Source organism: Corythoichthys intestinalis, chromosome 20 (assembly GCF_030265065.1).
Source record: "Corythoichthys intestinalis isolate RoL2023-P3 chromosome 20, ASM3026506v1, whole genome shotgun sequence".
NCBI lineage: Eukaryota > Metazoa > Chordata > Actinopteri > Syngnathiformes > Syngnathidae > Corythoichthys > Corythoichthys intestinalis.
The window spans coordinates 37,250,440-37,275,249 of record NC_080414.1 but is presented as its reverse complement, the minus strand read 5'-3'; the positions used below and the strand labels follow the sequence as shown (position 1 = coordinate 37,275,249).

The window sequence follows — 24,810 nt, the reverse complement described above, 5'->3', positions numbered from 1 at the left end:
TAAAATGTGTTCATATTTTTAGCTCGTTAAATCCAGAGGTGGGTTGTCACCGGGGTTGGGCATCGTTTGAAAATGAACGATTCCGATTCCACGTTTCGATGCCGGTTCCGAACGATTCTCGATTCTTTTAAGAAGCAGGGTCAAAAAAAAAAAAGCCAGGGTCAAAAAAAAAAAAAAGCATGGATTTTATTCATGTCTTAACTTCCCAACTTAATATCAGTCTTTGAACTTAAATGTGATATATTTCTTTCCATAGGAGTGCACTTTCACAAAAATGTTTATTTTTCAAAAGCTCACGGAGAAAACATCTTTCTTTTGCTGAGAACTACGACTAAGCATTAGTAAATTCTGCTATTGGTTATAAGTTGATGATCTTTCAAAACTTTTGATTTTAATGGAGGCGGCAACGCTCTACGTAGTATGTAGCAGCTTATATAGGCTGAGAAGTCTGCTGCTTTAAGATGGCGGCTGTTTACTAACGCTGGCGAGTCTGTCATTTTGCATCTAGTTTTCTATACATGTGCTTACGTCGCTGAGTCTGACATTTCGCATCTAGTTCTATATACATGTGATATCTACCGTAGCCCTACGTCATAATAAGACTTATTCTCGTACTATTCCATCCATCAACTACTTTTTAATCCGGGGTCGGGTCGCGGGGGCAGCAGAAGACAGACGAAAGGTATTGTTTTACTTTTCTGGTTCTGACTGGTTAGAGGACCAGCGCTGCGTGTCAAATTCGTGGCAATCAGCTATGCACTTGGCACTCGGCACTTGTATTCCATGAAGCCAGAGGTGTTTATTCATATTGGTCGTGCAGCTACCTTTGCATGATATAGTTGTTTTGCAAATGTTGCACTGAGCTGACTGGTCATTTTTTTGTAAAGCTGAGCCAAACCTTTGAGCGACGCTGCACCGTGTCCATGGTTATAATCAAGTTGGAATGCACAAACACGCTTCATGTGGGTTCTTCTACGTGGTTTTCGACAGCAATTTTTTTCCGCTCGGCGGTCAGGGCAACGAAACATGTAATCAAAATTTAAAAATTCGAAAGGTTCCGGGAGCATCGGAGTGTTAGAACCGGAGCCCATCGATGCTCGATGCCCAACCCTGCTAGTCACGCGTTGCATTATGAAGAAACACTACTCTTACTCTGCTACTTTGGGATACACTAAAGTCCTTACATCTAAGATGTGACTTTTTTGCCAAACAGTGACTGTACCAGTTTCACCAATGAGACGTCGCAAAAAGAATCACATGACTCCATAATACCAATTAGATGTAACAATACTGTCACATGACCACACACAAGCTTGCCGACAAAAGCCCTATGATTACACCAGCCTATTCAATCATGTGGCGTCCTTAAAGCGCCATCAAAATTAAAATATTTTAAGTAACAGTACTTGAAATTTGGATGTCGCAGCAATAAGTTCACTAATTTAATTGGCCAAACAAACTGGTCCAGTCCACATGAGATTTAATGTGGAACACGGACCAAACTTAGTTTGACTACCTTGGCTTAGGAGAAAAGCAGTAAGGCAGGATGATGTAACAGTAGTAACATTATGCATAAATCTCAATTTGGCAAAAATACAACTTGGGCAATTATGCTGTTAGTCTAACGACTTGTAACTGAAGCCCATGAACTAGCCTAGCAACAAGTAAACAAGCAGAATGTGTCTGCCTATTGATGTGACAATGCATGTCGTCTATACGTGTCCCCCCCATGGTCTTTCCCAGCATTGCTACGTGCTTTACAGCAACAAATAAAGCACTGCATTTTAAGTGGTCTGGCGACTCCGAAGGCGCTAAATTCCAAGTGAATTTTTATTTTTATATTTTCGTCTGCAGCCGGTGAGTGGCCAGCTTGTCAAGACACTGCAGGCTGCCTGTAAATACAACCGCAGTATGTCCTCTGTCTCCGTCTCATGCTCTAACTTATTTCTGGGGAGGAAACCAAGCCATCGGCATGTGGCTCCTCATGCATTTTAATAAAGCGTTTCTCACAGACAGGACATCCCTCTGTACAACATGTCTGGAATAGAGTTAAGGTCACGCTGACCGAAAGATTGACACACTGCCTGATTAGGTCCCCTTTTGGAGGGATTCAAATGATACATGTGCTTTATTTTCGTACAGTAGCTTCTTGTGCTGTAGATATCCCATGTTACCTTTCACTTCCATAGCAAAGCATAATTGAAGATGAGAGCTTGTTCATGTCTCATTTAGATCTCTGAGAAATGAATCAGCAATAATCAAGACCAGAGTGGTTTTCTCAGTTTTCTCAAATTTGTCTCATGAGAAGTAAGTCTCATGTGAGCGTTACATGAGAAGATCTCGAGAAAAGTTCTACTGGCATGATTTTTCAATAAAGTCTCACAGTTGGAGTCACAATCTCAGTAATGTCTCAGTAAAAGATAGGGATGAGCAAAGTATTTTATTTCTTCAACTTGCCTCAAAGCCGCCTCTTTTACTGATCTCGCGGAGAAACCTTATATTGTGCCAGTCACAAATATTTCTCAATTTGATCTCCTTCCAGTCTACACTTGCTCATTGTCGGGTTTTCAAGATTATTTCATTGTAAGAAAATAGTAGTGTCAGCTCTGACATGTCCAATCACATTTTAATTCATCCCATGCCAAAATCCGAGGAAAATATTGTAATTGGTCAAATAATTAAATAACATCTGGTTCATTTGGTTCATCTTCTTCAATGTAAAAATTAGAGATGTGACCGAAAATTCAGCGCCGTAAACTATCGGCCGCTACAAATGCATTATTGGTTTTTGGTTTCGATGACCGAAGGTTTACCACAAAATAGTGTGAAGAACCTTAGTCTTCTTGTTTGATGACATAATCAAAACAGGCAACGCGCTGGCTGACGATGTCTCGCTAAAACTATTGGCTCACAGGCAACATGTCTGCGATTTGTTTTTTGTTTTTTTTTAAATAGCAAAGAAATATATAAATTAGGGCTGTCAAAATTATCGCGTTAACAGGCGTTAATTAATTTTTTAAATTAATCACGTTAAAATATTTTACGCAATTAACGCATGCACTGAATGACCAGCTCGCACATTGCCTTAAACAGATTACAATGAGGCCGTTTATGGATATTAAGAGTGAAGAGAATTCCCCCGGCCGCTTGGGGGCAGCGCCGTTCCATACTAATGTTATTTCTTCTAAATGTGGGAGAATTAGTAGTTGTGAGATGTTTATGCTGGATGCACAATGCAATGCAAATTGCTATTTGTGCTCCACACATATTTCGGTAAGTTTTCTTTCTTTTAGTGGCAATTATGTGTCTCTTGTTGTATTTTGGGTAAGATATATACAGATATTTATATTTTATAAAGGCGAGTGGACACAGGTGTTCTTTGGACCGCGCTGTTTATTGGCATAAGCTTCTCCTTCACAACAAACATAAGTATCGTTTAGTGAAAGCACAACAAAAAAAATATTCCTATCCCTCTCAAGAAAAATAATGTTCACAAAAAGAAAAGCACTTCAGTCTATAGTAATGAGGCCCTATTCTCACAGTTAAACAACAATGCAAAATGAACTGGCATTCCATATCAAAATAGCTATGCAAAATACACGTAAAACTTACTCGACTTCGGTCACTCAATTCTTATTATTGTTACTTTTATTATTATTATTATTATTATATTAACTCTACTTTTGATTGAAAATTTTACAAATTTTATTAAAACGAAAACATGAAGAGGGGTTTTAATATAAAAATACTATAACTTGTAACTATAACATTTGTCTTTTAAAAACTACAAGTCTTTCTATACATGGATCACTTTAAAAGAATGTTAATAATGCCATTTGTGGATTTATTGTTACAATAAACAAATACAGTACTTATGTACAGTATGTTGTATGTATACAGTGCCTTGCAAAAGTATTCGGTCCCCTTGAATCTTGCAACCTTTCGCCACATTTCAGGCTTCAAACATAAATTAATGAAATTTAATTTTTTTGTCAAGAATCAACAACAAGTGGGACACAATCGTGAAGTGGAACAACATTTATTGGATAATTTAAACTTTTTTAACAAATAAAAAACTGAAAAGTGGGGCGTGCAATATTATTCGGCCCCTTTACTTTCAGTGCAGCAAACTCACTCCAGAAGTTCAGTGAGGATCTCTGAATGATCCAATGTTGTCCTAAATGACCGATGATGATAAATAGAATCCACCTGTGTGTAATCAAGTCTCCGTATAAATGCACCTGCTCTGTGATAGTCTCAGGGTTCTGTTTAAAGTGCAGAGAGCATTATGAAAACCAAGGAACACACCAGGCAGGTCCGAGATACTGTTGTGGAGAAGTTTAAAGCTGGATTTGGATACAAAAAGATTTCCCAAGCTTTAAACATCTCAAGGAGCACTGTGCAAGCCATCATATTGAAATGGAAGGAGCATCAGACCACTGCAAATCTACCAAGACCCGGCCGTCCTTCCAAACTTTCTTCTCAAACAAGGAGAAAACTGATCAGAGATGCAGCCAAGAGGCCCATGATCACTCTGGATGAACTGCAGAAATCTACAGCTGAGGTGGGAGAGTCTATCCATAGGACAACAATCAGTCGTACACTGCACAAATCTGGCCTTTATGGAAGAGTGGCAAGAAGAAAGCCATTTCTCAAAGATATCCATAAAACGTCTCAATTAAAGTTTGCCACAAGCCGCCTGGGAGGCACACCAAACATGTGGAAGAAGGTGCTCTGGTCAGATGAAACCAAAATTGAACTTTTTGGCCACAATGCAAAACGATATGTTTGGCGTAAAAGCAACACAGCTCATCACCCTGAACACACCATCCCCACTGTCAAACATGGTGGTGGCAACATCATGGTTTGGGCCTGCTTTTCTTCAGCAGGGACAGGGAAGATGGTTAAAATTGACGGGAAGATGGATGCAGCCAAATACAGGAACATTCTGGAAGAAAACCTGTTGGTATCTGCACAAGACCTGAGACTGGGACGGAAATTTATCTTCCAACAGGACAATGATCCAAAACATAAAGCCAAATCTACAATGGAATGGTTCAAAAATAAACGTATCCAGGTGATAGAATGGCCAAGTCAAAGTCCAGACCTGAATCCAATCGAGAATCTGTGGAAAGACCTGAAGACTGCTGTTCACAAATACTCTCCATCCAACTTCACTGAGCTCGAGCTGTTTTGCAAGGAAGAATGGGCAAGAATGTCAGTCTCTCGATGTGCAAAACTGATAGAAACATACCCCAAGCGACTTGCAGCTGTAATTGGAGCAAAAGGTGGCGCTACAAAGTATTAACGCAAGGGGGCCGAATAATATTGCACGCCCCACTTTTCAGTTTTTGATTTGTTAAAAAAGTTTAAATTATCCAATAAATTTTGTTCCACTTCACGATTGTGTCCCACTTGTTGTTGATTCTTGACAAAAAAATTAAAATTTTATATCTTTATGTTTGAAGCCTGAAATGTGGCAAAAGGGTGCAAGGTTCAAGGGGGCCGAATACTTTTGCAAGGCACTGTATATCCGCCTTGTGTCTTATCTTTCCATTCCAACAATAATTTACAGAAAAATATGGCATATTTTATAGATGGTTTGAATTGCGATTAATTGCGATTAATTACGATTAATTTTTAAGCTGTAATTAACTCGATTAAAATTTTTAATCGTTTGACACCCCTAATATAAATTATTAAATGAACCAAAATATAATACATTTTCTTCATCGCTGCTACACGCTTTCTGAAGTTGCTTTCCATTGATGTGCCGCGTGATATTGAGTGCCCTGCATGCGTGGCTCAGTGGTAGAGAAGTTGCTCCCCAACCCAGGGGTTGTGAGTTCAACTCTCTGTCTCTGATGAATTATCTAAGCATCCTTGAGCAAGACACTGAACCACACATTGTTGCGTCATCAGCAGGTAGATGAGGATATAGTGTAGAAGCGTTTTGAGTGCCTGAAAGGTGTTGTTCAAGTATCACTCCATTTTTGATTAAGAGAACTTCTCTTCTCAAATACTGCTCAAATCTGGTTTTCTCAGATCAATCTCCTTTGTCTCAATGATGTCTTTGCTCATTTTGGCTCATCACTTGCTCCTAAGGGTACCCTTAGGAGCACAAACTCAGAAACAAATAAGCAGAGAATGAGATAAATTTGAGATGATCAAATTTGTCTCACGAGACAAGATTAAGCAACAGATGAGTAGCAAATTATTGCTATGGGCTGTTAATACTAAGACAGTCTTACTTTGAAAAGATAATACTCTTCCTTTATTTCGACAGTTTTGAACATGGCCATAGTACAGTAAAACGCAAGCCAGGTTTACGCGACGGTTTTAGCCTCAGGATTTGCTCCCACTTTTTCTCTTGGCAGTTGGATAGTCATCGTTTTTCCCTCCTCCCTTAATGCCCTTGGTCGAACATTTTGGAATTTATTACATGTTCAGCACATGCTTACTGGATTATGGTTGGAGCATCCACTCCATTTGGAAAAAAATCTGGTTTTGGATTTGCGATTTAAGCACAAGGGGTTGTGTTAGCATCCCGAAAAGTTGGCTGTAATGAGATTGAAGAGCCAACTAGTGTTGTCTAGTCTACAAAAATACATCAAGTATTCAGCATACATGTTGTAAACCGTAGATGACAGTGTGATTTTAATGTTTTAAAACCATCATGGCAGCTAATTCCACTGAACTCACCTGGGATTTTAAACCAGAATTGTTGCTCTACATAAACAGAGGGAGGCATGTACTCACTTTTGTGACTTTAATAAACTTGTTTGCTTGTTAGTTTACGGCAATCAAATGTTGTTTCCTTCTAGGACGGCCCATGCCAGGACAAAGAGCGAGGCTGCCGACCAGGCCGCTATCTCTGCAGTGCAAGATGCTGAAATCGCTAGAGCGGTTGCCCGGGAGCTTGCCCCCAACTTCTACCAACCAGGTGACCATTAAGAGAATTATCTGTGTTTATTAGGCTTGTCCACTTAACTTCTCCAAAATGTAGGGCATTATATACCGCATTTTTCGGATTACTACTCAAAGTCCTTCATTTTTCCCTAAAATTGAGAGTGAACTTTCACTCTAGGAACACTAGGAACTTTCTTTAAATGAAGGAATATTTGCTCACGTTTCATCATGGACGGACATCTAGAAAGGTTACAGATACATTCTGCCATGTTAACTGCACACAACAACTATAGGCCGCGCTCGTTAATTTATGCCATATTCGTGTGGAACATGTATACTTACGATGTTATTTGTTTATTTAGCACCTGTGGATAACATTGAGAATGCAATTGAATGTAAAAGAGTGCTTATTCACCGCCATGACAGCTTTGGGAACAAAATATTATAAGGGTGCAAAATTTGTTGTACAATTAGCATCTTTAGTGGGGCAAATTAAAACTCCACTCACCATTTTGGCGGTGCTCTCCTGCTTTTCATGGTCCACATTTTCAATCCTTGGTTCTTGCTCAGTAGTTGTAGCTTTTGAAAGCTTAGGTCTGGAAAAAAATACGTATATCCATCTGCCTCTTCGTTCCTCAGGTGGTTTTGGCTAAGCAAAGCATATGACCGTCTAAGGTGCTAGCTGTGTTACTTCGTATTTGTGGGTTTCTTGAATAAGACAACTTACTGAAAGGACTGACGTTTTTTACAGACAGATCTTTAGTTACAGAACAGAAGCGAGGCATCTTCAACATTAACTGTCCACTGGTGGGCTTTTAATCAGCTGTCTCGAGCTCGCTACGTATCTCTGACTTCCGTGTGCTGTGACGAGCAGACATTACTAATGGGACATGCTGATACGATTTGCTCATATCATTACAATAGTCACATGATCTGTTCAAAAAATAATTTTGACCCAATATAAACAAAAAATTGTTCATTTCAGTCATTTTGTTGTTTGTTTTATTGCTTTACAACTTTTGTAGACAATATTTTATCGGAAAAATCTTGAATTTTAAAATCATATACTGTATAGGAAAGTCAATTACATGCAATGACACTTTTCGGCCACCGAGGGGTGGGGTGCTGCCCCCTGGGCCCTCCATAAAATCTGCTTAGATCTTCAGATTTAATGAATGCTATGGCAAAAGGCAAAGTGGTTCTTGGAGATAGGTCAGATTCCCAAATTTTTTGTGAAATACAAGTAGTCCCCGGGTTACAAACGAGTCCTATGCTGCCGACATAACCCAAATGTCCACGTAAGTCGGAATTAACCCTTTAAGTACCCCTAAAAAAAAACTAAATCTCAAAAAAACGATCCAAAAACATTTGTGCTATGTCATTGTACTGTCCTCGCCAAGACGTTGGAGTGAAGTCCTAGCTAGACAGCGAGCTAAGCTGTAATCTTTCCCTTCGCTCTCTCGCTCTCTCTCTCACTTGGCTGCGCGACTTCTTCGTGGAAGCTAATGCGCTCTTTCTCGTGTGTGCACGTGCGCTCGTCTTTGTGTGTACATGCTCGCGTACTACTGCTCTGCGCTTCCTGTGCCAAAATAAAATCATGCATGACCAAAAAAAAGTCAACATATTAATCAAATACACATTAAATACACATTTCACCAAAGAGCAGAACAGTCATATTAATAAAATAAAGTGAGAAATAAGACGCTGTGACATACAATAAGGTACTCTTTACGCGACTATAAATAAAAACACCTGGAGACAAAATGGCGGACCAGACTCACATAAATCACATAAGTAACCCAGGGACGTCCTATACACTTAATTTCAATTCAATTTTATTTGTATAACCCTAAATCACAACAAGGTTGTCTCAAAGGGCTTTGCAGAGGCAATATGATACACAGTCAGAAACAGCAAATGAATTAAACAAAGATGAATAAATAAAGTTCAAGTCCTGGGCATCCCCCATCCTTGGTCCCTCCATGTCGGCAAGGAAAAACTCCAAAAACTCTTTGGGAGAAAATGAGAAACCTTGGGGAGTACCACAGTCAGGAGAGATCCACTCCCAGGACAGATAGACAAGATGCACCAGGACTGCTAATGGGAATTAGCGGACAGGGTTACAGTCTGTAAAGATGCAGTAGAGTAAAGGAACAAGAAGAGGTCCATCTAGCCAGATGAGACGGGGGTGGCAACGAGGTCCGGATAGTCAGGAGGCTGCAGCTGAAAAATAGCTCCTCCCCAGAGAGGAGGGGGGAAAGGGGACACCGGGTGACTAGTGATGAAGAGACTAGTTAACTAGATAGTAACATTGGAAAATAGAAATAAAGTAAGACAAGTGGTAGGTAAGTGAGAAAAAGGAGAAAGAACTCAGTGGCTGTACTTCCCCCAGCATGATAGCTTCTAGTGCAGCTTAGACTGAACTGTGAGTCTAATCCGACTTCAACTAGCCTGACCATAAGCTTTGTCGAATAGAAACATTTTTAATCTAATCTTAAATGTGCAGACTGTCTCGGCTTCTTTAATATTAGCTGGAAGCTGATTCCATAAAGCAGGGGCTTGGTGGCTAAAGGCTCTAGCTCCGACAGTACTTTTAGAAACCCTGGGAACTACCAGTAGACCTGCATTCTGAGAGCTGAGTGTTCTGTTGGGACGGTATGGAACCAGATCATCGGTGAGATAAGATGGCCCCAACCCATTAATGGTCTTCAATGTAAGAAGGAGGATTTTAAATTTAATTCTAAACTCGACTGGAAGCCAGTGAAGGGCCTGGAGCACAGGGGTGATGTGCTCTCTTCTATTAGTTCCTGTTAAAAGTCTGGCTGCTGCGTTTTGGACTAGCTTAAGACCTTTTAGAGAACTTTTAGGACAAGCTGCGAGTAGGGAGTTACAGTAATCCAATCTAGATGTAACAAACGCGTGAATTAATTTTTCTGCATCGTTTTTAGATATAATATTTGTAATTTTGGCTATGTTGCGCAGGTGAAAAAAGGCCGTTCTGCAGGTTCCAAATCCAAATTTCCAAATAAAAAAGGAGCCAAGAAAGTTTTCGCGAGTGTGACAAGAGGAGCCATCACCCAATCAGCAGCCGTGTATTTTTTGAAGGTTCCTCCCATGAAACGGGTCTCAATTGGATCTTTCCCAGAATCATATGTCATATCTTTAAGCAATATAAATTAAGCAATAAAGCAAATCACAAATGAATTAATAAAACAATAAATACAATGTTAAAAGATGAAGGACATAAGATGGATGTACAGTGTGCTTTATGTATTATAAATAAACTTGATAATTGATCGTGCGCCTTTTAGTCTGAAAAAATATGTTTTGTGTGTGTTGTATATATGCTTGCAAAGTTTAATATATAAAATGGCCATTGAGGGAATAGGCAGCTGTAGTGATAGGAAGGAAGAACACACTCCTTGTGAGTAACATTTTTCCCAAAAAAATGGTCTTTATTCAAATTTAGAGTGAATCTTGTTATTCATTTCGACTGTTTTAATGGGCGCATTTAGAGAGCACAAAAGTGTCAGCTTCTATGCTAGAGCACTGAAATGGCAGACAGAAAGTATTGAGGAAGGTTTCAGATATTCCACAATGTGGGCTGTGTGTCTGTGCCAAGACAAAGCTGTATTGGGAGCCTTGTCTACCCTTGTTCTTAAAAGCTAAGGGGGTTAGTTACATAAGTCTGTAGCGATAAAACTGGCCAAAAATAAGCGTAATTTTATTTTTGGGGTGTGTGTCCCATTTAAAATTGCAGAACTATGAGGTTATACCGCACAATTTTTCTAGTACGGTATCTGAGGTTTTAGTTGCCTAGCGATACTGGCCGATACCGATACCGACCTATCTGAGTATGTGTTAAAGTTTAAAGTTATTTAGCCTCCTTACTTAGTTGTCAGACTCATGTTGAAAAAGGTTTTAGTACTCTTGATAACAACTAGCCAGCTGAATTAAGTGAGTTTGAATAACACACAACGGTTGGTAACAAGAAACTGACCTATTTATTCTGTGACAAACATAAAACATTATAAATAACAAACAGAAATGGCATAGTCAGTCAGTAAAACGTGCAAATAATATTGTAAACTGTCTTAAAAAAGCAAAACACACCAACAACCTCAGTGGAAAATCCCACAAATCCCCCAAGCTATTAGATGTTTTTAATGTTTCGTGCATTAGCTACAAAAATTGTATAAAAGGCCTCTCAGGTTTAAATAAACGACTATTTCAGTATCAAGTTAAATTTTTAAACAGTAAATAAAACACTCAAGTCCCCATTCTGTATCAGCAGCTTTAAACTACATTCAATTCATTTAATTTTGCGAATCAACTGTTAAAGTTGTTAAAATTGCTCCCGTTATTCCATAATTTCCCTTCTGTCTACTTTCGACAAGTGAAAGTTTTAAAACTGTTTTGAAGATAGATTCAAGTCAAGATTTTGCCAATTTAGGAGTATTTTAGATAAAAAGTTAATTAGGTTCGCTTGGAAGGTTCACAACAACCTACTAGGGAAGTCTTCTGCTTTAAGATGGCGGCTGTTTACTAACGCATCTGGTTTTCGATACTTCAATGTTGCTAACGCAGTCGAGTCTGTCGTGTAGCATCTGGTTCTATATACATATGATATCTTATTATCTCCAGTACAACGACGTTGACGTAGTTTGTAGCGGCCGTCAGCAGCAGTCAGGTATTCTTGTGTTTTTTATCCAGTGGCATGAGTTGAGCTAAACCCATGAGTTGAGCATTGGCATTACCCGGGTCTAAGACAAGTTATGTTTACTTTCGGGACGCAATGCGGTCAGTTTCTCATTGCGTCCCGAAGACCGTGCTGTGTATTAGTTCCGCTTTACTTGACATATTTCAATAATCGGTAGTGGTGTCAACAATAATCGATGCGGCGATGCATCCCGATGCGGGGCATGGACGATTCGATTCGATGCGGGCAACAAGCCGAATCGATTCAGCGCATTTTAAAATATATAAGTACGTTCAAAAATCTTCCCTGCGCAATTCCGGTGATGCAATGGATTTGGTTTCTCCATTTGTATTATTATTATTGTCATGTTTCATTTTTTACACACTGCATAACTCTGGTCAAGTTTCCCACCAACCTCATAGAAGCCAAAATGTCTCCAGATGTCAGCTTTCAATGTCTTAGGTGCATCAAGAATCTTTCTTGCTCCCTCTTTCTCCGCTTCAGCCATTGTTATGTTATGTCCTATCTCTTAGAGGTTAGATCTTGTGCCCGAGTTCGGGTTCGGGCCCAAAATGTTAAGCATTCACGTTCGGGTTGGGTCGGGTCGGGCCGCCCTGCGCTGGACTAATAAAAAAAAAAATGGGATAAAACCAAGAGCAGGCTCTCTGTATTGTGCATTTGCTTGTGCACTCACATGAAGCAGTGGCGCTGCCCGCTTTTTCTTCTTCTCCTCCGCTGTGGCGCTTGCTATTCGTTACGAAAGACACTTTTATTTATGCACACAAAGGCAACACAAATGTGATCCTTTTAAATCCTCTCCTCTGCGTGTCTGCAAACTCGTTTTTTTTTTTTTTTTCATATTAAACTTTCCCAACGTTATTTCGTTGTGAAAATGATTTTATAATTATCACAAAAATATGTAGACTATTTAAACATTAAGAAAACTTGCGTTTTTTTCTGCCAACTGAGAATTCGGTACGAAAGACTTTTATTTATGCACACAAAGGCAACAGAAATGTGATCCTTTTGAATCCTCTCCTCTGTGTGTCTGCAAACTCGTTTTTTTTTTATACTAAACTTTCCCAACGTTATTTCGTTGTGAAAATGATTTTATAATTATCCCAAAAATATGTAGACTATTTAAACATTAAGAAAACTTGCGTTTTTTTTCTGCCAACTGAGAATTCGTTACGAAAGACACTTTTTTATGCACACAAAGGCAGCACAAATGTGATCCTTTTGAATCCTCTCCTCTGTGTGTTTGCAAAATCGGATTTTTTTTTTTAATATTAAACTTTCCCTGCGTTATTTCGTTAACGCGTTGCTTCTATAATGATCACAAAAATATGTAGACTATTTAAACATTAAGAAACATGCGTTTTTTCTGCCATCTCGAAGAAATGAAAATAAATTGCTGCTGCTGCGTTTTGTTTTGTTTTTTCGCGTCACTCCAAGCCGGGTCGGGCTTCACTACCAGCGGGCCGTGTCGGGTCGGGCTGGATTTTTTAGGCCCCATCTAACCTCTACTATCTCTCTGCTCTCTCAATTGCAAAAAAATGATATTTCCTCATGTTGAAACAGATTGTTATGGCTGCTAAAATGCTGCTGCACTTCATTTTAATTCATTATTTTTTATTGTTATGTGGTACTTACTAATTGCATTTCTAAGTTGATTGCACATATATAGTGGGCTAGGCCTACATTTTACTTTTGTTCTACATTGCAATTTAGTTGGATGTTTTGTTTGCAACTGAACTGATCCTTGGATTGATATTGCGATAAAGATGCTGCTGCACTACAATATCTTCTTTGTCGCTTTCTTTAATATTTACTTGAATATTTGTATCAATGGGTTGTTGTGACTAAAATACAGTGACTGCTATTACTGATTTTGCACAGGACTTCAGATGTTGCATTGTGCGAAAGGCTGCTACTGTGTTTAAAAAAAAAAGAGAAAGCCCTGGTCTCATTCAAATCACCAATTAAATGCTGTGATCAGTTTTTTGTTTTTTTAAAAGAAATATATATCTAAAAGTATTTTCATTTGACTTCAACCAGGAGTGACACAACAGCCAATAAAAAGTTGTTTAATGTCTGACCGCTTGTGTTGGCTCATGATTCACGAAAAATATGCTTTGCTTTGGAATTTTAATGCATCCCAGGCTTTAAGGCATCGCAATGCTTTGCCGAATCGAACCGAATCGAATCGTGACCCTCTTAATCGAATCGAATCGAATTGAATCGAATCGTGGCCCTCCGAATCGTAATCGAATTGAATCGTGAGGGCAGTACCGATGCACACCTCTAATAATCGGAATTTGGATGTTTGTGAATCGTTCTCGAATATTCCACGGCCGAATCGCGTGTTGGATGGTGCGTCTTTACTCACGTGAGATAATGGCTCATCATCCAGAATGAATTCTTCGACAACGGCTCTTGTTATTCCCTGGGCTTTGGGACTGTCGAGTGCCAGTTTGTCACGCATAGCAAAAGTTTCTGCCAGTTTTAGTTGCGTAGGACCTTTCTTTTTGTCTTCGGTTTCCTTAACATACTCCTCATATTGTTTGTGGTGGTATTTCGCTAAATGCTTGATTAGGTTGGTTGTATTAAAACTTCATACAGCTTTACCACTACGCTTGACTTTGTTGTGGCATATGTTGCTCTCCGCCTCTTTGTCTTTGTCGTCCTTTAAGGTGAAATGATCCCACACAGCTGACATTTTTACCGATAAAGTCTCTCGGTGAATTGGGAGACGGTAATGTAAATGTAGTGTGTTGAAGGTGTGCCGTAAAATGCGGACCGGATTTTAGGGAAACCGAAGCAAAAACTGGAATGGATTATGTAAATCGGTGCGCTGGAAAACCCAGACCGGACTTTAAAAAAAACTGGATCGGAAGTCTGGATCGGAATTTTTCCCGTGTTCCGATCCGATACCGATGCGCATTTTTTTGCCCATATCGGCGTCCGATCCGATCCAAATATCGGATCGGGACATCTCTAGTATTGTCAGATATGAAGCAATACACACTCCTAGTAGCTTTGCTGTGGCAGGTAAACCCTTAAGTCACTTCTTGTTGATTTGGGGGCATTTCGGGGTCACTTGCTATTAGGGCTGGGCGATATGGCCTTAAGTGCGTATCACGGTAAATTGAGCAGATTTACCTCGATGACAATAAATTCGCCCAAGTGGACTGTTATATCATTTGAATATCTGATTCAATGCATGAAATACAAATTAACCGTTTCTCGAAGAGTTATTTACCAGCTTTCAATTTGACAATTGTACATGCAGTCTAAACATTAAGTATATAAACATTTACTGTAAACAATAAGAATTCAAGTAAGAACATTTATAACCGCCTGTATGGCTTGAACAATGTACAACATTATAAAAATCAATTCGACGACTGTGCAAGCATGTTATTTTAACACAAATGACTTACATCTTGAGCCGTACACGCCAAACAGACAACTTATTGTTAATGGCTGCTGTGACATAATTACTCAATATAAGTGTTTACTTCAAGATTTCAGGGGGTTTTTTTTCCCAGAGCATTTTTTAAACACATGCACGCACACCTGCACCCCCCACACAGACACATTAAAGCTTTATTGCTCTTATGCAAATTAAACATTTAAGATTTTATGATGGCACTAATGACGCAGAATAAAGCAAGCACATACAAAAAAATAGCTGTGGCCATTAAACGGTCATATTATAGGTTTCACTGTTGGATTGTATTTTATGCTGAATGCTTTACCATCGTTAAAGATATCAAATAAATCACACACACACACACACACACACACACAGACAGATACAAAATAACGCAACATACTAACTGCTAGATGCAGTCCGTGCCCAATCCACTCAATAAGTTCAGCTGTTTCGACAAGGTCAGAGCCGTATCCGACTCAATCAAGTTCATTTGTGGCGTTAGCCGCTAGCATTAGCCTGTGGCCAGGCTACCAGTAGAAAGCACTGAAAGCGCCCTCTCCTGAAATTGTGAGAGCCAGGGAGGTCTATTTAATGTCGGCTGAAAGTTTGGCGAAGCTCCCTTAAGCCAAACTCCATCTTATTTGCTTGTAGCGTTAGCCGATAGCGTTAGCCTACCGGGCTTCTGTTTTTTTTACTTCCTGATAACTATGTGACTTCATACGTAAGCACACTGACTGCTTTCTTAAAGGGGAATGAACATAGCCGAACAACACAGTCAAAGCGGGATGAAAAGACTATATTTTCTTGTTTTACTAAATTACCGAATTTACCGACATGGTCAAAATTACATCGGTCATCGTGAAGAATTTCGGAAACAGTAAATTTTCGGTATACCGCCCGGCTCTACATCTTAATGATATCAATTCACTTCCTGTTGACATTAGGTTACTTCCTGTGGATATTAAGTCACTTCATATTGATTTCGGGGCACCTAAACATAATATCCTGTTGATATCAGGTATTTTCCTGTTGATTGGGGTATTTTAGGGTCACTTTCTGTCGATATCAGGTAATTTCCTGTTGATTTGGGAACATTTTGGTATCGCTTACTACTAGGAGTGGGAACCTCTTGGTACCTCACGATATAATACGATTTGCAATACAAAGCTCACGATAACGATGATCTGACGATATTGTGATACAACGATTATCGATACATTGGTCATTCTAGGATATTCTACAAACAACTACTAAAAAGAAAAACAAGCTTCTGCTGTGAATTGGAATGAGGTTCATAGGTTCATAGACGTCCAATCCATTTGAACCGGGAGGGTGGCAGCAAATGAACGAATGTTCCAACGGATTTAACGTCTATGGCAGCCAATGCCAGGCAATTAGGTCATTTTGGGCTATTTAAGGTCATTTACTAGGGGTGTAACGGTACACAAAAATCTCGGTTCGGTACGTACCTCGGTTTTGAGGTCACGGTTCGGTTCATTTTCAGTACAGTAAGAAAACAAAATGCAAAATATAAATGCGCTAGTTGTTTATTATACATTTTTGTGCTTTCAACAATAGGACCATTAACCCATACAAAGCTAGAATTCTGCTCAAAAAGTAGCAGGTATTTAAAGATAATAATCCAACAACAATTTGCCTTTCAGACCCCGCGTACTGGTCAGCTTTCTTTCTGAAAGAAAGAAGAAAAAAAGAAGTCCTGTGCTAAAGAGAAAAGCAATCCCAATGGCAAAGATTTTAACATGTATTTTACAAATGAAATGCCTCAATGAATCATTTTTTTTTCTTATGAACGGTTTTCAAAAGCTTTATTGGTGGATTTTCTCAAGTTAAAGCGCCACACAGAAATTAATCACTTTAAATGTGTACGCAGGATCTGTGTATTACTCTTATTATTTAATTACAGGTGGTTTAGTTCATTTCAATTTATTTTATTTAAATGGGCTATTATTAATTTTATTATGTGTTTATATTTTACAAATGTGATGTAGTATTCATTTATATTTTATATTTTATGTTGTATAACTTTAGTTCCTATGTGAATATTAGTTCCTACTTGTTTTGTTGTGGTAGGAGGGTTTTGTATTGAACACGAGGCCGTGTTGGCTATCATTATAGCAGAGAAGACAGCAGTAAATCAACAAAGACAAGTCAGCTGTGCCCTGATCTACCACTCAAGAGATCTGAATGGACTCAAAAAGTGGGTTACGATTGCATATTAGTTTAAAAATCGACCAGATCAACTGTATTTTTACACTAGTGACTTCCGGTCTGCCCGATCCTAGCTACCGGTAGTAGTATTGACGCAGGAGGGTCGTGTCTCACGTCAAATAATAAACTCTGCCGTTCTTTTCGCGTGCGTTGTGTTGAGCCGCTTCTGGGACGCGTCTTAACACGCAGCCGCGCTGCGACTGGTGTGCATTGGCTGATTGACTTTAATGCCCGCGTTTCACTGCGTTCTCACGGCGGCCACGTTGTCGCGCCGTTGACGTTTCTGGGTTATATACTGTCAGTGTTGGTCCTCATTATAGTCGAGAAGATGGAGTAAATATAATCTACACAAAGAAACTGTAACCTGATCGACTCACAGCCTCGAAAAGTAAGGGTTACATTACGTCAGAAACTCGTTCGGTACGCCTCCGTTCCGAACCGAGCACCCCGTGCCGAAACGGTTCAATACAAATACATGTACCATTACACCCTTATCATTTACCAGTTGATTTTCACTTACTTCCTGTTGACTTGGGGGTATTTTATGGGTCACTTCCTGTTTATTTTGAGTCACAGAACAGGAAGTGACCAGGGAATCACCCAAATCATTAGGCAGTGACTCAAACTCAACAGGAAATGACCTGTAAATGCTCTAAAATGAACAGCAAGTGACCTGTAAATGCCCTGAAAACCGGACAGAACGACAGTGAATGCTCTGGTTTCGAATGAACGAACGTTCCCAGTCTAAATGGATTGGGTGTCGAGCACCGTCAATGCAGCCTTAGAGTTAACTGAGACACTATTATGGTGGAAGATTTTGGTAACAACTTGTTGGTTCCTTTTTATTTATTTTTTTTAGACATTGACACCTTTTGAAAACGATATCTCGATTAATGGCAGGCGCTTATCGATAACCTTATGCGATACAAAATATCACGATATGTCACCATTTCGATATTTTGTCTCACCAGGGCCGGCCCAGCCTATACGCAGACTATACAGCTGCTTAGGGCCCCTGACCACTAGGGGGCCCCCAATCTGGCAATTGTTTAATTTATATTCTATTTTGTTTACTACAGTTTGCTTTATTTGACTTTTGTGAGTTTTGATACTTGATTACAAGCTTAAAAAATATATAAGTTCTTCCTTAACTTCTTTCTTTCCTCTTTTAGAAAAAGGTTTGGCGCTATCTACTGTAAGTACTGACAATCATTTGGGGTGAGAAGTTTGAAGTATACAGTGCAACACAATCTGATTAATATACAAAATATGGACGTATGGCTTGGATTGCATGTATGGGTTTCACAGTACACTGTGATGAAATGGTGGGCCAAAAATATGGGCCCCTTTGCATTATTTTGCTTAGGGCCCCCAAATGGCCCTGTGTCTCACCCCTACGTACTACTGTAGGCTACTGTGTTCGCGGAGGTCAGTGTCATACTGTACTACGATCCAACTTGGGAACAAATTTGGTGCGTTATCTTTTTATCTATTCGTGTTTTGATACATCTCATTAATCTAACGCAGTACTTCTCAAATGGTGGGGCGCCCCCCCAGGGGGGCGCAGAGCGATGCCAGGGGTGGCGCGAGTGACCTCGGGGAATATGCTTTTTTTTTTTTTTTTGGCCGTACTAGAATAAAATGTACTTGCACATCCACTCCGTGGGTGGCAGTGGCGCTCTCATTTTCAAAGTGCGTGCAGTATTTTTGAAGGTAAGCAAGAGCACACGGAAGTGACTCATGTAGAGCTGGACTCACGCTGCGACCCACTGTCTTCTCCGGTTCTCACGTGTCCGGCCGAGAAGTGCCGTTTTCGGCTTGGGATCGTCACGACCACCGCCCTCACCTACGGTTCTCCCTCGGCCGCCGAGAATGCGCTTTTTTCGGGCCGTTTGCCTTTTGGCTTTGACTTTTAATATAGTGGGAAATGAGGAAAGACCACTGTTTGCTGAGTCTAAAAATGATTATAGCGGAGAGTCTGAAGCCAAATCAGTTAAGACGCCACTTAAAGACATTAGACCTCAATCTCATTGATAAGCCGCTTGATTGTTTTTCAGCGAAAACGTGCCGAATATTCCCAATTGTCACAATCGTCCCGCTTTGTCAGTGTTATATCAGTAAACCAGTGAGCACTGTGGTGAATCAGCGAAAATAAAAACTTTCCTTCTGTCCAAAGACACTTTTTCCCCCCTTCCATTCAATTTTGTTTTTTTCGGTCAAAGTTTTTGGCATGTTGTCTTGAAGAGTAAATGTTTCTAATCAATTTGAATTTGTTATTATATACTGATTTAATTACATTTTATTTTTCAGTATCAAATGGTCAAAAATGTACCTTGAGTGTATTTTTACAGTTTGGATGTGACTTTTTTATTTATTTATTTATTTATTTTACTTCAGGCAAATTGATACGCGTTAAGTCTTTTCTGTTACAAGCAAAACAATGTTAATAAAGTTATACTTTATTATAAGTTGATCTATGTTACTTTTTTTCTTTAATAAAAAAAAAAAGGACACAATGTTAGGCTGAGGCGTACTTATAATAGTAATATTATAGACAAATGATACTATTTACAGTGGCAGCAGAGAGTTTGGGGGGGGGCGCGAAACATTTACGTCTTCCTTGGGGGGGCGTAACAGAAAATAATTGAGAAGCACTGATCTAACGGTTGATGTTGTGAATGTTTATCGGAAGTGACCAGCGTTTCTATTTTAAGGTACGAATGCCCTGCTGTGTGCACAAGTAAAAATCCGACCCATTCATTATACAGTGCCTTTAAAGTTGTGTTGTCTGATGTGTACAGCAAGGCGTGTCTCCCTCACTCCCACTGTGCAATATATTTAGGCCTATGAGCTGCATGACCTCGGGCCTTTGCCAGAAGGCACCACAAAATAGTGAGTGACCAACACATTAACAATGGTACTCATTCGAGCGTGTCCCCTTTGCTAAGCCGTAGAGATGCTCCGCTCTGGCCACAAACACTGTGGAGCCATTTGTTGTGTTGTGGAAACTGGCAGTCATGCCACGGCCGCAGAAAGTCAACCACAAGTCCATGCAGCCGGGGTGCCCTGCCTTTTAAGTGAGATCATGAATGAGGGAGTGGATAATGTCATCATCATAATTTGCAGGGAAAAGTCCAAGGACCGAGAATGGTGTTCTGTTTTTTTGCTGTTAGTTCACTTTGTCCTTGGGCTGTATGTTTGAGTGCAAACACACGCCCCTATTTTATGCTTATATGAAAACCACTTCAAAGAGAACTGTGGCTAAGCAAATAGATGACGGTGAATATTCTTTATTTTCTGCGGTTTCATTTTCATTACTAATGTTATGTCAGAGCAAGCTTTTTTATGAACGCCGGCACACTAAAAGAAGGCCACCCACACTAATGCGAAACACCTCGTCGGCCTGTATACATTTTGAAACTAAAATGACTCTACAAAGGCTTAAGAACCCTCATTTGTATTATCTCCAAATGAAATACCTCCCACATTTATGTATTTGAATGGTATCATTAAAATTCATGCATTATACTTTGTGCTCATTGAAAGACACTGTCATTTACCTTAATGGAACAATCGCACTATAATTAATGCTTTCATCAGGGATGAGCATTTGACTATATTACCTTTCAATTTTTAATTGTAATTAAGCCTGTCGCGATATACAATACATTAGACTTCATTATGATATTGAGGGAACACTGGGCACGCGGCTGATTAATAGGGGGCCTATCTACGCCAAAGGTGACCGAGGAGAAACACAGACAAAGGGCTTTTTACACTGAAAATTCTTGTGAATAAATACTTAAATCCCTGAATTCTTTGTATATATGGTTTTAAAAGTCTCGATTCTTGGTTAACACTAGAAAACCCAGCAAAGAAAACTGACAGTTAGCATTTATTTGACGAAAATACAGTATGTCAAATGTGCTGCTAGTACTTAAGTCACTGTGGCGCCACCTTGTCGCCACAAAGCGCTTTTTACGTTGAAATTCTTGTGAATAAATGCTTAAATCCCTGATTTCTTTATAAATATAGGGTTAAATATAGCTGTAAAACAGTCTTGATTCTTTGTTAAAGTAGCAAATCAACCGGGCAGTTAGCATTTATTTTACGTAAATATGTCGAGTGTGCTGCAAGACTTTAAGTCATTGTGGCACCGCGTTGTCACCACAAAAACCTTTTTACGCCGCCTTATCACTACAAAGAGCTTTTTCCGTTGAAAATGATTGTGAATAAATTCTTAAATCCCTGAATTCTTTAAAGATATGGATGTAAAACAGCCTTGATTCTTTGTTAATAGCAAAAAAAAAGAAAAAAAAACGGGCAGTTAGTATTTATTTTACGTAAATACGTCAAATGTGCTGCTAGTCTTTAAGCCACTATAGCCCTGCCTTACCACCACAAAGAGCTTTTTCTGTTGAAAATTCCTGTGAATAAATGCTTCAATCCCTGAATTCTTTATAGATATGGATGTAAAACAGTCTCGATTCTTAGTTTAAAGGAAAAAAAAAACGTGCAGTTAGCATTTATTTTATGTAAATATTGCGAACTATCACGCCAACGCCGTAGCAGCCAATTTCTCCCTTTGATTTTTTTCACAACATTTCAAAATGCATGCATGGTACGAAAAATATAATAATTACCTTGAATCCTCGAAACAAATCACTCCTGAGACAATCCTTCCTGCATGTATGCAGTACAGCTTTCATACTTTTTCAACCTAAATCCGGCATTAGATCGCTGCGTGTGTGTGTTTGAGAGTAACTCCTCTTGCTGTGGGCAGGCCACCTATATGAAGGTGTGGCACACTGTAGGACGGTTGTGACCCGTCAATATAATTATGAAGTCTATGGCAGTACGTCAATTAATCGGACGGTAAATGAAAATGATTTTTGTAATTTTCCCGGCTGCAATTTCTCGCCGCGTGCGTTTGCATGTGCGCATGCTTTCGGCACACGTGCAAGTTAAAACTCCACCCATTGATTCAATGTTGTTTTTGTCAGCCCTTTAATTTTCTTCTTAATTTTTAGTCATATTTTTGTCATCTCAAAATGTGTTCGTCTTCGCGAGTTTTTGACTAATTTTATCTAGTTATAGTCAATGTTTACTAAAAATGTTTTTTTTTGTCTGTAAATTTTTTTTTAAATTGCTCCATAAATAAATAAATAAATAACTATTCCGAATGAACATTTAGAGACAAGCAACGTAGTAGTGTCTACAAGGACGTCAACTTGGTAATAATACACACTCAGCAGGAAATGTATGTTAAAAAAAAGTTGCCCAAGAGTTTAATTGGACGCTCGCTGTTAGCATTAGCCTTATGCTAACAAGAATGCTATGCTAACGCTATGAGTTACATTTAGTGTGTGATGATCACTCAGAATAGACCTTTACCACATCAGAACACAATTTGTTGCATTGTTATTGTTATTATTATTATTAATTTTACTATTTCAATTTGTATTTATAGTTTATTTGTTTTGCTAGGTGTAATTGCTATTTGTAATTGTACCTGCAGTATTTATTCAGGATTTGGCGTAGGTTTTTGGGATGTGGAACGAATTCATAGAATTCGTAGAAAATATTCATAGAAAATATATTCTTATGGGACAATCCCGCCCGACTCACAAACCAGGTCCTTGAACGAATTCAGTTCATATGAAGACTTCATAATGTATTGACACACACATTCCCCATTCACTGCGTCACGCCTTCCGTCCCACACTCCACTTCATTTATTGGCAGTCGGTCACATGCACTGATCTAACGCCAGATTTAGGTTGAAAAAGTACGAAAGCGCTACTGCATGCAAACAGGAAGGATTGTCTCAGGAGTGATTTGTTCGAGGATTCAAGGTAATTATTATATTTTTCGTACCATGCATGCCTTTTGAAACGTTGTGAAAAAAATCAAAGGGAGAAATTAGCCGCTACAGCATTGGTATTATACTTCAAAATATTTACGTAAAATAACTGATATCTGCCTGGTTTTTTTGCTTTTAACCAAGAATCAAGACTGTTTTACATCCATATCTATAAAGAATTCAGGGATTTAAGCATTTATTCAAAAGAATTTTCAACGCAAAAAGCTCTTTGTTATACTAAGGTGGCGCTACAGTGGCTTAAAGGCTAGCAGCGCATTCGACATATTTACGTAGAATAAATTCTAACTGCACGTTTTGTTTTGTTTTTGCATTTAACCAAGAATCGAGACTGTTTTACATCCATATTTGTAAAGAATTTAGGGATTTAAGCATTTATTCCCAAGAATTTTCAACGCAAAAAGCTCTTTGTTGTACCAAGGGGGCCGAACAGTGGCTTAAAAACTGGCAGCACATTCGACATATTTACGTAAAATAAATGCTAACTGCCCATTTTTTGTTGTTGTTTTTCCACTCGGTCAGCTCTGAAGGGGATAGGCCCCCTATGAATCGGCCCCACGCCCCGTGGCCCGTCAATACATTATGTGTATGACGGGTCGATAACTAATGTTTGGAGCCGATAAATATTTGCAGTAAGAGTGTAAAAATTGGCTTAAAAAATAGATAAATGCAAATGCTGAACTTAATTGAAATATCTAAAGCATGTTTTTGGAATCACACAAATCGAAAATAATACATCCAGAATTGCCTAATTTCCCAGACTCAGAAACATCTCTTATAAATTTGAATAATAGGTTAAATAAATAGCTCTCAGAAAGATTTACACAGAAAATATTTAACCACGAATATTAAAAAAAAAAAAAAAGTCCTAGACTAATAGACAAACTAATCATAGAAATAATAAATATATAACCCAGTTTTAAATTGATTTTTTTATATCGGCTGGCCAGATTAAAAAAAAGGCAGATACTGATATACGTCAAATTTCCAAATATTGGCTCCGATAATCGTTCTATCTCTAATATTGTCACTACATGTGTGGTTCAATTGGTTCATTTTTGGGAGTGGGGCAATCATATCTCGTATCGGCAAGGATGTACAGTATCAGACAATATATCGCCCACTATAATTTGTTATCGCTACAGGCTTAATTGTAAGACAAAAGCATATTGCTGAATGTTCTGATCCCCCACCTCCATACCAGTACTGTTTTGGGCAAAATAAAGTTACAGCAGGTGTGCCATGTAATTTGGTTGTACAGTATAACACAATCTTCCTTTCAATCTTTAATGTAGATAATGGCTACCTTGCACTTGTCCGATCTCTCAGCTTTTAATGATAAATCCTCTTGGGTAGCAACCAGGGCTCTAAACCCCTTGTTGTTTGTAATTGACATTTCAGACTCATAGCAGATTATCACCCACATTGGGACTGTGCACTTCAAAAGGGAAAACAGGGTCACGGGGAACAGAACCCTGACCTTTATGATTGGTTCGCACGCAGCACCCCGGAGGGAAGTAGCCAGGGTCGGGGTAGGCGCGGTCCCTCACGGTGACGTTAATTGGGCTATATTTGTTGCCAACGTGCGCTCGCCGCAGTCCGATGGATACATAGCTGGCGTCCTTGTGCGCTCAAGTGGAGTTTGCTCTCACT

General features: G+C 39.2%; 1 protein-coding gene across 2 annotated transcripts in view; it reads left to right on the top strand.

Annotated features, from left to right (window-relative positions):
- The window catches only part of LOC130908933 (junctophilin-1-like), a 112,554-nt gene that overhangs the window by 63,549 nt on the left and 24,195 nt on the right, over positions 1–24,810 (top strand). For both annotated transcript variants that reach the window (XM_057824881.1, XM_057824882.1), the window contains one exon: positions 6,825–6,943. In XM_057824881.1, coding sequence (XP_057680864.1) covers positions 6,825–6,943 — 119 coding nt within the window. The remainder of the gene's footprint in view (positions 1–6,824; positions 6,944–24,810) is intronic.